Source organism: Saimiri boliviensis, chromosome 4 (assembly GCF_048565385.1).
Source record: "Saimiri boliviensis isolate mSaiBol1 chromosome 4, mSaiBol1.pri, whole genome shotgun sequence".
NCBI classification, from domain to species: Eukaryota; Metazoa; Chordata; class Mammalia; order Primates; family Cebidae; genus Saimiri; species Saimiri boliviensis.
Window position 1 is genome coordinate 79,844,083 of NC_133452.1, and position 15,735 is coordinate 79,859,817.

General features: G+C 35.0%; 1 protein-coding gene across 2 annotated transcripts in view; it reads left to right on the forward strand.

Annotated features, from left to right (window-relative positions):
- The window catches only part of RNGTT (RNA guanylyltransferase and 5'-phosphatase), a 342,640-nt gene that overhangs the window by 98,755 nt on the left and 228,150 nt on the right, over positions 1–15,735 (forward strand). For both annotated transcript variants that reach the window (XM_039467722.2, XM_074397708.1), the window contains exons 9-10: positions 4,590–4,725; positions 8,232–8,303. In XM_039467722.2, coding sequence (XP_039323656.1) covers positions 4,590–4,725; positions 8,232–8,303 — 208 coding nt within the window. The remainder of the gene's footprint in view (positions 1–4,589; positions 4,726–8,231; positions 8,304–15,735) is intronic.

Consider the following 15,735-nt stretch of genomic DNA (forward strand, 5'->3'; position numbering starts at 1 on the left):
GGTCAAATGGAATTTCTATTTCTAGATCCTTGAGGAATTGCCACACTGTCTTCCACAATGGTTAAACTAATTTACACTCCCACCAACTGTGTAAGAGTGTTCCTATTTCTCCAGATCCTCTCCAGCATCTGTTGTCTCCAGATTTTTTAATGATTGCCATTCTAAATGGCGTGAGATGATACCTCAATGTGGTTTTGATTTGCATTGAAATCTAATGACCAGTGATGATGAGCACTGTTTCCTATGTTTTTTGGCCTCGTATATGTCTTCTTTTGAGAAGTGTCTGTTCATATCCGTTTCCTACTTTTGAATGAGTTTGTTTGTTTTTTTCTTGTATATCTGTTTTAATTCTTTGTAGATTCTGGATATTAGCCCTTTGTCAGATGGGTAGATTGCAAAAACTTTTTCCCATTCTGTTGGTTGCTGGTTCACCTTAGTGATTGTTTCTTTTGCTGTACAGAAGCTCTGAAGTTTAATTAGATCCTATTTGTCTGTCTTGGCTTTTGTTGCCATTGCTTTTGGTGTTTTAGTCATGAAGTCCTTGCCTATGCCTATGTCCTGGATGGTTTTGCCTAGGTTTTCTTCTTGGGTTTTTATGGTATTAGGTTTTATGTTCGAATCTTTAATCCATTTAGAGTTAATTTTAGTGTAAAGTGTCAGAAAGGGGTCCAGTTTCTGCTTTCTGTACATTGTTAGGCAGTTTTCCCAATACTTTTTATTAAATATGGAGTCCTTTGCCCATTGCTTGTTTTTGTCATGTTTGTCAAAGATCAATTGGTTGTAGATGTCTGGTGTTGCTTCCAAGGCCTCTATTCTGTTCCATTGGTCTGTATCTCTGTTTTGGTACCAGTACCATGCTGTTTTGATTACTTTAGCCTTGTAGTATAGTTTGAAGTCCAGCAGTGTGATACCTCTGACTTTGTTCTTTTTGCTTAGGATTGTCTTGGCTATGTGGGCTCTCTTATGGTTCCATATGAAGTTTGAAGTGCTTTTATCCAGTTCTGTGAAGAAGGTCATTGGTAGCTTGACAGCGGTAGCATTGAATCTGTAAATTACTTTGGGCAGTATGGCCATTTTCACAATATTGATTCTTCCTAACCATGAGCATGGGATGTTCTTCTATCTGTTTGTGTCCTCTCTTATTTTGTTGAGCAGTGGTTTGTAGTTCAGTTCTCCTTGAAGAGGTCCTTTACATCCTTTGTTAGGTGTATTCCTAGGTATTTTATTCTCTTTGTGGCAATTATGAATGGCAGTTCGTTCTTGATTTGGCTCTCTGTTTGTTTGTTATTGGTATATAGGAATGCTTGTGAGCTCTGCAATTGATTTTTTATCCTGAGAATTTGCTGAAGTTGCTTATCAGTTTCAGGAGATTTTGGGCTGAGATGATGGGATCTTCTAAATGTATAATCATGTCATCTGCAAATAGAGACAGTTTGACTTCCTCCTTTCCTAATTGAATATCCTTTATTTTTTTTTCTTGCCTAATTGCTCTGGTTAGAACTTTCAATACCATATTGAATGGGAGTGGTGAGAGAGGGCATCCTTGTCGAGTGCCTGATTTCAAAGGGAGTACTTCTAGCTTTTGCCCGTTCAGTATGATATTGGCTGTGGGTTTGTGATAAATAGTTTTTGTTATTTTATGATAAGTTCCGTCGATATCATAAATATTGAGAGTTGAGAGTTTTTAGCATAAAGGGCTGTTGAATTTTGTCAAAGGCCTTCTCTGCATCAATTGAGATAATCATGTGGTTTTTGTTTTTGGCTCTGTTTATGTGATGGATTACATTTATGGATTTGCGTATGTTGAACCAGCCTTGCATCCCAGGGATGAAGCCTACTTGATCGTGATCAATAATCTTTCTGATGTGCTGTTGCATTTGATTTGCCAGTATTTTATTGAAGGTGTTTGCATCTATGTTAATCATGGATATTGGCCTGAAGTTTTCTTTTTTAATTGAGTCTCTGCCGGGTTTTGGTATCAGGATGATGTTGGTCTCATAAAATGAGTTAAGGAGGATTCCATCTTTTTGTATTGTTTGGTATTTTATTTGAGCTTTCCTTTTGTTTGTTTGTTTATTTATTTATTTATTTTTGAGACTGAGTGTTAGTTACTCTGCCGCCCAGGTGCGGTGACCTGGTGCGATCTTGGCTCACTGCAACGTCCACCTCCTGTGTTCAAGCGATTCTCCTGCCTCCGCCTCCGGCGTAGCTGGGATTGCAGGTGCCTGCCACCGCACCTAGCCCAGCTAAGTTTTGTATTTTTAGTAGAGGCAGGGTTTCACCATCTTGGCCAGGCTGGTCTCCATAACTCCTGACCTCGTGATCCACCCGCCTTGGCCTTCCAAAGTGCTGGGATTACAGGCGTGAGCCACCATCGCTGGCCCCTTTTGTTGATTTAAATTCCTTTTGAAACATAATCCAAGGCAAAGTTTACTTCTTTCTAGTAGCTTAGATTGTCTCTGTCCACCAGGAATTGCTGCTTTTGGAAAGCATGTGCAAGAAGGCCTTGTGAACGAAGTATTCCTGTCGTCTGTATGCTTGCTGGCCTGGCATTTGGTTTCAGGAGTCTTTCAGATACGCAGTCAGCCAGACTGAGGCTGAATTTATTTTTCCTAGTGAAACCTGAGTCTCCAGCCTTCCCATCTAGTAGGGCTGCATCTATTATAGTAAGGGCCTGAGCTTTCCATCCGCTCTCCAGACACCTGCTGGAACTAATTATCATTATTATAAAAAAATTTTTTTTTTAAATTTTCTTTTATGTGTGGTTTTTTTTTCCTTTTTCTTTTTTCTCTTTTATGTTTTTTTGGAACTAATTATTTTGGAAACAGCAAAGAACAGCATACTTCACAATCTAATCCAAAAACATAAGCTCCTTTGGTCTTTTGTGCTGCTCTTTTCCATTTTGTTTGTACACTTGTTTTTCCTTCATCAGCTCTCCTGTTTCTCCTCACCTATCCTATACATGTGTACTTTGCTTTTCAGAACATTGGTTTGTAGTTAACCAATTATCCACTATTATGGTAGCTTCCATATACTCTGTCAGCTTACATCTCTTCATTAAATATGTCTTCTGTTCTCTAATCTTAACTTGATTCAGCTACATCTTTCAGTTGTTGCTGCCTTTTTTTTTTTTTTGGACATACCTCATGTACTTTGTGGGTAGGAGGTTGGACAGTCTGGTCAGTGTTCTCTTTCATTTTCAGTGGTACTTCCAGACTACTCTTCTTCCTTTCTTTCATTTAACCCCAAACACCAAACAAAAACAGCCTTACAAAATGATGCTGTTTCCTTGTTAGGCCTTTTAACTTTCTAATCTTTTTTGCTCTCATTTTTTTTTTTTCCCTCATCCTTTTAAGACTTTGGTTCCTGGATATGATCTTCATTTTCACCTCAAGTCTTCTTCCTGTTATCCGTTTGGTAGCATAGCCTCCCAGACTGTAATTTCTTCAACTTGAATCCATGTGGGCTTTATATTTGGTGTGAAATACAACTCCATTATTGATTTACTGATGGGAAATCAGTGATGATAACCTGACCATCTGAAAATGACAGGTTGTTAAGTATATGAATTCCCCCATATATTGATTGAATTTAAGGAGATAAGAGCCAATTGAAAATCTTACGGCTGTGTTTAAAAGTATTTTAATTTTATAGTCATAAATGAGAAGAAAAATTATAACTGATATTGTAGTATCTGGCTATATCATAATATTAATTCAAAGAGAAGGATTAGCTGTTTTGTTAACAGGTGTGGTAGAAAGAACACTGTATAATTTGAAGCCTGGCAAAAGGCAAATCTCTTATGTTTTTCACTGTTTTGTTTTTTTTTTCTCCCCAGTTTTCAAGTGGAGAGAATAATACCTAATCCGTATAGTTGCTGAGTTAATAAAATACATTTATATATGTGTATATGTGTGTATTGTAAACTTTGAAAGACTTTAATGTTTAAGATCTCATAAAAATTAGAGAACCATTCTCTGTTAGGATGGTTTCATATGCTCTTGAATATCACATTATGTCCACAAAAAACTTAGATTTCCCTATACTCTGTATTTTCTATAGGAAATGAAAAAAGTTAAAAAAAATTGTTATTTATTAGGCTAGGTGTGGTGGCTCGTCCCTGTAATCCCAGGACTTTAGGAGGCTGAGGCGGACAGATTAGTTGAGGCCAGGAGTTTGCAACCAGCGTGGTCAACATGGTGAAACCCCATCTCTACTAAAAAAAAAGCAAAAACAAAAAAACCCAACAGATCAGCCAGGCATGGTGGTACACACCTGTAATTCCAGCTACTCGGTAGACTGAGGCACAAGAATTGCTTGAACTTGGGAGGTGGAGGTTGCAGTGAGCCAAGGTTGTGCCACTGTACGCTATCCAGTTTGGGTGACAAAGTGAGACTCTGGCTCAAAAAAAAAAAAAACAACTGTTATTCATGATACTTTTAATTTGTATGATAGAGACACTCTAGTGAACATTAGTCTACAAAGATGTTTAAGGTCTATGTAAAACCAGTTTAACTGTTATTTCTCATGACTCTGTTATACTGTTATATTATGCTGTTAATATGAGCTTTTTAATGTTTCATTTACAGGTACATGATGTTGATTGATGGCACAAATGAAGTTTTTATGATTGATAGAGACAATTCCGTGTTTCATGTTTCAAATCTGGAATTTCCATTTCGTAAAGATCTTCGTATGCATTTATCAAATACTCTCTTGGATGGTGTAAGTCATATTTACATATAATATGAAATTAAACATTGCCATTTTTCTTTTCCTTGTAAGTAAATGTGTATTTCTATTGGTAAAGAAATTTTGAATCAAATCTGAACTTTTATTAGGATGTTAAATTTCATTTATTTCTTATGTGTTTTTACACTGAATTAGGTCCTTTTAGAAAGCGATCCACCAACTGAATCTTTGAATATAATTAGGACTTTGAGATATTTTCTTTAGTGGAGAAATTTGTTACAGATGTGGAAAGGGTGTTACATGAGTGCTCTGGTCAAATATATATACATATGGATAGTCATACAATTTTGCATGAAAAGAAACAAATGTTACATGTGGTTTGTAACTTGTCTTTTCCCCCCCACTCAGCAATATGTTTTGGATGTCTGAATGGTTTACCATTGTGTGTATAGATACCATAAATTGGGGTTTTTAAACTATCTTGATTGTGAAAATTGTATGGTTAAAAAATTGCTTGTTAATAATATGAGCCTTTCCAGCAGCCTATCCTAGACCTTATGAATTGGAATCTCCCAGGGGCCTACATATTCATACAAGTGACCAAGTGATTCTGATTAGGCAAGTTTGAGAAACAGTTCTGTAATTTATTTAACCAGTCCCCTTTTGTTGGACATTTTGATTTTTGTATTTTTTCCTATATATAGTAAATTTTTATTCTTATGACAGAATGTGTAACAAAATATCATTTTCTAATAAAAATGATGTATATACATGTGTATGTGTATACAGATTTAACTATCATATTATAGTTAATGTGACTGGCACCCTTGGAGTTGTATAGTACATAAAAGTCACAGTCATTTGTGGTAACTCTGGTAGTTGATTCATGGGAACAGCTGGAACATTTTAGTTTCTGTTGTCTTTATTTAAGGTGTTTTTTTAAAGCATTATAATTCATAAAATATAAGAAAAAAAAGACAACAGCATTTGTCATAAAGTTTAGTATAGCTTATAATTGAACTGTTTGTTGAATACCTATTATGAATTGCTTTACCAAGAGTATGAGTATTGCTTAAAGGGTTGAGGAAAAGACCTCACCCTTGAGACATTTCGCTTAATTTGAGTAGGGTGGAGACTGAATGGTAATGATGAAAGAGACCTTCGAATAAAACAATAACCAAAGAGAGGTATTTAAGTCCTGTGGTAGTTTAGAGGAGAAATAAATCACATCTAGTTAGTCAGGAACTAAATATGTTTTATGTAGGAGTTGGCATTAGAAACAGAAAGATTTCTATGGAAAGAGATTTTTGATGGACGTGGGCTGAGGGCATTCTAGGTAGGAAATAATGCTTAAAAATTAGATGTTTAACCATCTGCAGATTTAACTTAGCAATACTATTTATTTCACCTTGAACTTGGATAACTGAGAGCAGCATAATAGATTCTTGTGAGGTTTGAAAATAGCAATATGATTCATGATGTCAGTTTACTTGGACTAGAATTACAGTTGCCATATCTGTTTTTTTTTTTTTTGTTGTTAGTTAATTAAAACAGTTCTCTGTAGTTTCCTGTTTCTTCTACATTTTCATGTGCAAATTGTTTTTGTAAAATTCCAAATCCAAGAATAACTGAAACTACCTAATTGTCTGACTGTCAGATGTGAGCATTGAAGCTTTTGTTTTGCTTTGCTTAATTGTGTTCCTTGACCTATACAATTGTGAAAAACGGGAATTTAGAAATATGGCATTAATTCGCTTGTAACAAATCAGTGAAATTTAATCAATTTAATGTTGAGACTAAGATAAGAATGTAGCAATCATTAAAGTTAATAGCAAGAATTTTGGAAAAATTCCATGTCTTTTTCAACTATTAATTTTTTATAAAGCCCGGCATACTTATTGTTGAAATTTTAGAGTCTGTAAACATAAAGTAGAGAAAATTAACAAACAAGAGAGATGACATTGTACATTTCGATGTTAAAAGGAAATATCCCTTTAGTAACTTTGTTGTGCTAATAATTGTATAATATGAATAACCTATATATATATATATATATATATATATATATATATATATATAGCTGACATTTAATATATGTTGTGTATCTGGGGTTCCATTATTTCTCTTCAATCTGGAACCGCTTTTAGGATTTCTTTTTTTTTTTTAATTTAGTTTTTTTTTTTTTTTAAATTGAAATACAATTCATGTACTGTGAAATTCACTATTTTAAGGTGTTCAATCCAGTGGTTTTTAGTCTATTCAGAAGGTTGTACAATCAAGACTACTATCTAATTTCAGAACATTTCATCACCTTTATGGACTATGATGATCAGAACCAAGGGGGCCTTATATGAAAGATTTCAAGGAATGAGTTACAGAGATGAGGCTGAAGGCCGACAGATTTTGAAAACCCTTCAGTGGTTCCCTGTTACTTGTAGCACAAGAGCCAAACTATTCAATGTAATATTCTTTATATCTGAAGCATGCCTGTGTGTTCAGTCTCATCTTTTGTTGTGATTGTTGATCACAGATACTCAGCTTTGGACAATTTACCCCAAGCCGTCTTTTTTCATGTCTTTGTTATACCGTTTGATCTATCCACTATCCTGGTGGAAAATATCCTCTGCATCTCTCAGGATGCAGCTAATGATCAGTACCTTATTACCAAACTTCCTCTTATTCTTCAAGTAGAAATAACTATACTCCTTCTCCTTAGGCTTAGGTAATGGTTTCTTACAACAACAAAATGTATTTTTCCTAAATCAATTTCTTTTTGTAATTTTAGATGGTTGTATATGGAATTTCTGTTATAAAATTAGATAGCAAGAAAACCTACCTGGTTTCCTAGAAGGAATATGAGGAAAGAAAAATGATTTTAGGTCAAAAATGTATTAATAATTAAAATTTTATATAATACTCCATTTTGTACCTGTAGTCATCCTTTAATGTCCTCATTTTGTTCTGTCAGGCTGCAGATTTTGTTTTGATTTCTTAATGGCTATGGTGGATTTACAGTGATCTGTTCATGCTCTCTTGCCATTTCCTTTGATCAAAGCCTAGTAAAGTGGCATAAAACCAAGAAAGACCACATGGGTTGCCTGAGAATTAAACTGAGGGTGCCATTTATTATATTAGATTTTATGGTTAAAGTAATTGGCATATAACAAAATTTAAAGCATTAATGATTAAACAAAAATATTTTAAAAAATGATCCTGATTTTAGAATTTAAGATTTGTAGTCTCCCTACCCTTAATTGTTGCTTAGTAATTCAAGCATAAAGCAAAATGTAGCATAGAAATTCAAATATGAAAATATGAGGTATTATCAGATAATTCTGTTTCAATAAGGAATAAATGCATGATGGGGATGGAGGTGCTGACAGTTTATTGATATGATCTGGGTACAAGTGTGTTCACTTTGAAATTTCATCAAGTTTTATATTTATGGTTTATGTGCTTATTGTGTCTATGCTATATTTCAGTCAAATTAAAAATGTTTATTAATATATGAAGAAACTTATCTTCTTTTCTTTTTCAAGGAGATGATTATCGACAGAGTGAATGGACAGGCTGTTCCTAGATATTTGATATATGACATAATTAAATTTAATGTGAGTACCTATATTTTATAAAATAAATGTTATTACTGAAATAATGGATGTGTTTTTGACAAATAAAAGGTCTCTCTTACTGCCTAAGAGATAGTAGGAAAGAAAATTTGTGACTCAGGTTACTCATTGGGTAGCTTTTTGTTAATACTTTTGTATCTCCTTTTCTTTGTCTTATTGCTAATTTTTGCACATTTTGTTTTAGGTTTCTTTAACTTCAAGTGAGTAAAGAATAATGACTTAACTCTGATGAAATAAGACAGCATTTCATAAAATGAAAATTTATTGGTTTTAATGATCCTGTACTTGATTTTTTTTCTTTTAAATCTCATGAGTTTATTTCTGTCACCAAAACAACAACAACAAAACAAAAGTGAAACTGATTATGAGCTGTTCAATGGGCAATAAATTGCAGTATTAAGATTCAGGATTGCATTAATTCAGGTTATTAAAAGGCATTTTTTTTTCTGGAAAATTTTAATGTACACATTTTTTGATTGAATTTTTGTATTTAAAACACAAGAGCTTCAAATATAAGAGCCTCAGGGCCAGAAATCATCAAGTTTTATTTTGTTCTGTTTGACTACTGTATTCCTCAAAAGTAGTGCTCTCCAGAATTGGCTTAATCTTATCACAGATTTTGGAATAACATTCATTGGCCTATAACTAGACATAAGGGGTGGAGGCGGCTTTGTTTCTTTGTGAATAGGGAAGTTCTGTGTATTTTGCCTCTTGATATTGAGTTCAGCTTTCATACATGTTCAGTCTGGGCTTACTCTCACTTTTTAGCTGAGTACTCTGTCTTAGCAGTTTTCTGATACTTTTAAAAATAGGAAAAATTTCAACATATGTAAGAGTCTAAAAAATAATATAAGGAATACTCATGTACTGACCACCTAAATTTGTTAAAGCTTCCTACTTTTGCTCCACTTTCTTTTTAATAAGACAATTTATTATGAATCCTTGAAGTTTCTTAGTTACACCTCTCTCCTGTTCTCAAATCTCTTGCCCAGAATCAGCCTCTATCCTGAATTTGGTGTTTATTGTTTCCATGAATGTTTCAGATACTTTTACTACCTATGTGTATATTCATAAAATATGTATGATATACTTTTGCAAGGTTTCTAGTGTTATATAAATGTTATTGTACTCTACCATGATTTTCACATGTGAAAATTTCTCTAGGATGGTTGTCCTCATTTTTGGAATGTAATTAGCTGGGAAGTGTTCTTAAAAACTCTAATCTGTCATTATTATATCATGGAGATTGTGATCATCATATCAGCAGCTTCAGCTATATTATCTACATTGCTAAATTTCTCTCAGAAATAGTTGTACCAATTTGCCACAATTGGTTTTATCATTTATAATTTTGCTAATTGGATGTGTGTGAAATGGTATCATCCTGTTTTAATTTGCTTTTCCTTGATTACTAACAAGGTATAACATGTTTCTTATGTTTCTTTCTTTTTTTTTTACTTGTTTGGAATTTGTGTGATTTAATTGTAAGTTTCTGTAATCTTCTAATACAATCTTGTTTTTTTTTTTTTTTTCTATTTGGTTGTCTTTTTTTTTCTCCTAATTACTAATGAAGTTGAACATATTTCTGAGGTTTATTTTTATTTGTTTGTATTTTTCTTTTGTAACTTAATTGCAAGTTCTATTTGGTTTTCTGTGTGTGTGTGTGTGTGTGTGTGTGTGTTTTTCCCTTCTTAATATGTAGGAATCAATGATCTTTTCTGGATTGTAGTCCTTTCCTGGTTATATGTGTGGCAATATGTTTTCCAAACTGGTGTTTATTGATGTACAGAGGTTTTTAATTTTAATGAAAGCAGTCTCATCAGACCTTCCCAAATATTATACTTTTTGTTTAAGAAGTTAATCCATATTTTATTCTAAAAATGACTTATGCTTTTTTGTCTTTAGGTCTAGAATTTTTGATTCAGTGCATATTTATTGTGTGCCTATTACCATATTTCATGATTTTTAAGTCACTTTTTTTTTTTGCATTTTTGATACTGGGGTGCATTTATAATTTAAAGTATCATATATTTAATTCTTTACTGTGGAGTCTTCATGGATGATTAACAACATTATTTTGGATCACCAAATCAGGGCCACTTTTAGAAAAAGAATTTTTTTGAAATAGTATTTAAAATTTTTTCAGTCCCTTAGTTTATTAGCTTGTCCAGAAAGAATTTCATCAATCATCTTTTTCTTTTCACCCTCTGACTCTCAGCATCGATCATCTTTTATATGTCAAGTACGTACATATGTACTGGGTATACAAAGATGAATAAGCCATAATTCTTTGCTTTCAAAGAATTCACAGGCTACTTGGGTGAGAGACCGCCTGAGAATACCGGGTGCTGTAGCTTTAAAAAACAAACAAACAAACAAAAAAGAAGTCACATGCTATGTACTGGCTTCCAAAGAAGGCCATTTACACAGCATTTCATGGGGATTTGGGAAGAACGTAGGAGAACTTTAAAAAAAAGTTTCATCTATTTTATTTTGTCTGTTTTATTACATTTTACATTAAAAACATAACATTTTAATAATATTTTATAATTGTACATGTGTATATAAAATTAAAGCAAATTTGTATGCTACTCTTATGGATGAAATATACATATAAAGAAATAATTATAATTTTTAAAATTTTAAACATAACAAAGGTATATAAAGGATATAGTGGTATTGAGAGGAGAGTATTCCAACTTCCCTGGGTATAGCTGAGTCACTGAAGCATGGAATTGCAGACTGAGAAAGTGACACAAATTAGTTTTGAAGGATTGAATCATGGAGGTCAGAAGCATTAGGTGGTTTGTTAGCATACTTTTCTTTTTTTTTTAGAGACAGTCTCACTCTGTTGACCAGGCCAGAGTGCAGGGGAAAGATCTCGGCTCACAGCAACCTCTGCCTCCCAGGTTCAAGTGATTCTTTTTTTTTTTAATTTTTAATTTTATTGCATTTTAGGTATTGGGGTGCATGTGAAGAACATGCAAGATTGTTGCATAGGTACACACGTGGCAGTGTGATTTTTGCTGCCTTCGTCTCCATCACCTATGTCTGGCATTTCTCCCCATGCTCTCTCTCCCCACTTCCCCACCCCCTGCTGTCCATCCCCTATTTCCCCACAACAGACCCCAGTGTGTAGTGCTCCCCTCCCTGTGTCCATGTGTTCTCATTGTTCAACACGCGCCTATCAGTGAGAACATGTGGTGTTTGATTTTCTGCTCTTGTGTCAGTTTGCTGAGAATGATGGTTTCCAGGTTCATCCATGTCCCTACAAAGGACACAAACTCATCACTTTTGATGGCTGCATAATATTCCATGGTGTATATGTGCCACATTTTCCCTGTCCAGTCTATCATTGATGGGCATTTGGGTTGGTTCCAGGTCTTTGCTATTGTAAACAGTGCTGCAATGAACATTTGTGTGTACATGTCCTTATAGTAGAATGATTTATAATCCTTTGGATATATACCCAGTAATGGGATTGCTAGGTCAAATGGAATTTCTATTTCTAGGTCCTTAAGGAATGGCCACACTGTCTTCCACAATGGTTGAACTAATTTACACTCCCACCAACAGTGTAAAAGTGTTCCTGTTTCTCCACATCCTCTCCAGCATCTGTTGTCTCCAGATTTTTTAATGATCGCCATTCTATCTGGCGTGAGGTGTTATCTCAATGTAGTTTTGATTTGCATTTCTCTGATGACCAGTGATGATGAGCATTTTTTCATATGTTTGTTGGCCTCATATATGTCTTCTTTTGTAAAGTGTCTGTTCATATCCTTTGCCCACTTTTGAATGGGCTTATTTGTTTTTTTCTTGTAAATCTGTTTTAGTTCTTTGTAAATTCTGGATATCAGTCCTTTGTCAGATGGATAAACTGCAAAAATTTTTTCCCATTCTGTTGGTTGCCAGTTCACTCTAATGACTGTTTCTTTTGCTGTGCAGAAGCTGCGGAGTTTGATTAGGTCCCATTTGTCTATTTTGGCTTTTGTTGTCAATGCTTTTGGTGTTTTGGTCATGAAGTCCTTGCCTACGCCTATGTCCTGAAAGGTTTTGCCTAGGTTTTCTTCTAAGGTTTTTATGGTATTAGGTCTTATGTTTAAATCAATCCATCTGGAGTTAATTTTAGTGTAAGGTGTTAGGAAGGGGTCCAGTTTCTGCTTTCTGTGCATGGCTAGCCAGTTTTGCCAACACCATTTATTAAACAGGGAATCCTTTCCCCATTGCTTGTTTTTGTCAGGTTTGTCAAAGATCAGATGGTTGTAGATATGTTGTGTTGCCTCTGAGGCCTCTGTTCTGTTCCATTGGTCCATATCTCTGTTTTGGTACCAGTACGATGCTGTTTTGATTACAGTAGCCTTGTAGTATAGTTTGAAGTCTGGTAGTGTGATGCCTCCCACTTTATTCTTTTTGCTTAGAATTGACTTGGCTATGCAGGCCCTCTTTTGGTTCCATATGAAGTTTAAGGTGTTTTTTTTCAGTTCTGTGAAGAAGGTCATTGGTAGCTTGATGGAGATAGCATTGAATCTATAAATTACTTTGGGCAGTATGGCCATTTTCATGATATTGATTCTTCCTAACCATGAACATGGAATGTTTCTCCATCTGTTTGTGTCTTCTCTTATTTCGTTGAGCGGTGGTTTGTAGTTATCCTTGAAGAGGTCCTTTATGTTCCTTGTTAGTTGTATTCCTAGGTATTGTATTCTCTTTGTGGCAATTGTGAATGGCAGTTCATTCTTGATTTGGCTCTCTTTAAGTCTGTTATTGAACCACACAGCTTCATGGAAACTGAACAACTTGCTCTTGAATGTTGACTGGATAAACAATGAAATGAAGGCAGAAATGAAGACATTCTTCAAAACCAACGAGAGTAAAGACACAGCATTCCAGAATCTCTGGGACACATTTAAAGCAGTCTCTAGAGGAAAATATATAGCAGTAAGTGCCCACATGAGAAGCAAGGAGAGATCTAAAATTGACACCCTATCGTCAAAATTGAAAGAGCTAGAGGAGCAAGACAAAAAACCCCTCAAAACCTAGCAGAAGACAAGAAATAGCTAAGATCGGGCAGAACTGAAGGAGATAGAGACACAAAAAGCCTTCAAAAAAATCAATAAATCCTGGTTTTTCGAAAAGATCAGCAAAATAGACCACTAGCCAGATTAATAAAAAAGAAAAGAGAGAATAACCAAATAGATGCAATAAAAAACTATAAAGGGGATATCACCACAGATTCTACAGAAATTCAAACCATCATCAGAGATTATTACAAACAACTCTATGCACATAAACTAGTAAATCTGGAAGAAATGCATAAATTCCTGGACACTTGCCTCCTTCCAAGCCTAAACCAGGAAGAAGCTGAAACCCTGAACAGACCCATAACAAGGTCTGAAGTTGAAGCAGCAATTAAGAGCCTACCACCCAAAAAATGCCCAGGTCCAGATGGGTTCACAGCCGAATTCTACCAGACATACAAAGAGGAGCTGGTACCATTCCTTCTGAAACTATTCCAAATAATCTAAAAAAAGGAAATCCTTCCCAAATCATTTTATGAGACCAACATCATCCTAATACCAAAACCCGGCAGAGATTCAACAAGATAAGAAAACCTCAGGCCAATATCCCTGATGAACATAGATGCAAAAATCTTCAATGAAATACTGGCAAGCCAATTGCAACAGCACATCAAAAAGCTTATCCACCATGATCAAGTAGGCTTCATCCCGGGAATGCAAGGCTGGTTCAACATATGCAAGTCTATAAACGTAATTCACCATGTAAACAGAACCAAAGACAAAAACCACATGATTATCTCAATCGATGCAGAGAAGGCCTTTGACAAAATTCAACAGCCCTTTATGCTAAAAACCCTTAATAAACTAGGTATTGACGGAATGTATCTCAAAATAATAAAAGCTATTTACAACAAACCAACAGCCAATATCATACTGAATGGGCAAAAACTGGAAGGATTCCCTTTGAAATCTGGCATTAGACAAGGATGCCTTCTCTTACCACTCCTATTCAGTGTAGTACTAGAAGTTCTAGCCAGAGCGATCAGGCAAGAAAAAGAAATAAAGGGTATTCAAATAGGAAAGGAGGAAGTCAAATTGTCTCTGTTTGCAGATAACATGATTGTATATCTAGAAGACCCCATCGTCTCAGCCCAAAGTCTCCTGAAACTGATAAGCAACTTCAGCAAAGTCTCAGGATACAAAATCAATGTGCAAAAATCACAGCATTCCTATACATCAAGTGATTCTTGTGCCTCAGTCTCCTGAGTAGCTGGGACCACAAGTGTGTGTAGCCACGCCCAGCTAATTTTTGTATTTTTAGTAGAGATGGGGTTTTGCCATAATGGCCAGGCTGGTCTTGAACTTCTGGCCTCAAGCGATCTGCCCACCTCAGCCTACCAAAGTGTTGGGATTACAGGCTTGAGCCACTGCACCTGGCCTGTTAGTATACTTGATGGATGATAAAGGTGTGGGTCATAGCAAAAAATAAGAATGGAATGTTAAGTAGAGGGCCACATTACTTGAATAAGGCATTTTAACTTAGTTCCTTATGTAATAAGGCACTGTTAAAGGGTTTTCATTGTAATGATAGGAACATATTTTTACTATTTTGAAAGATAACTAGTGGCAGCATGGATAGTGTTCTGAAGGGTGTAGGAACTGAAAACAGGGAGACAAGCTAGTCAATAATTATTGAGTGTTTCCTGTAGCCTCTTCTCAGTGATTCAACACCTATCTGTTGAGAGCTTAACTTTGCCCATAGGCATTGTGGATTTGAAGGTGAACTTGCTTTCAATCTATTCTTGGTATTTGGTGAATTTGTGTATAAAGGTGGAAAGCTTCTAGGAGTGAATGTAGACTATTTACATATGTTTAAACAGTTGTTAGTCTTTTTTTTTTTTTTTTTTAAGAACAAAAAAGAGGGCTTGCTTATTCTACTTCAATTTTATAGGTGTCTGAATTCCTTTAATAAATCTAATAAACAAGCCTAACATTTTAGATTTTTTTATTTTTTAAAATTTGGGGGTAGTAGTCTTGCTCTGTTGCCCACGCTAGCCTCAAACTCCTGGTCTCATGTGATCCTCCTGCCTCAGCCTTCCAAAGTGCTGGAACTACACCTATAAGCCACCACATCTGGCCTGTATTTGAAATCTTTAGATTAACTCAAAGTAGAATCATGCCACTTTCTCATACTGTTTTATGCAATTTTATTTTAAAATAAGTCTCTCTTTGTCTTTAGACAGTTCTCTTGTTAGTCATTATTAGGATTGGTATATGTGGTTGTACAGGCTGTTCACTGGATAACTCCAGAGGATGCTGTTTACACAGACTACTATGTACAGTGTGGCAGCCTTGATAATTATGCTGATAAAATAGTTGGTAATGTTGAAGTTTAA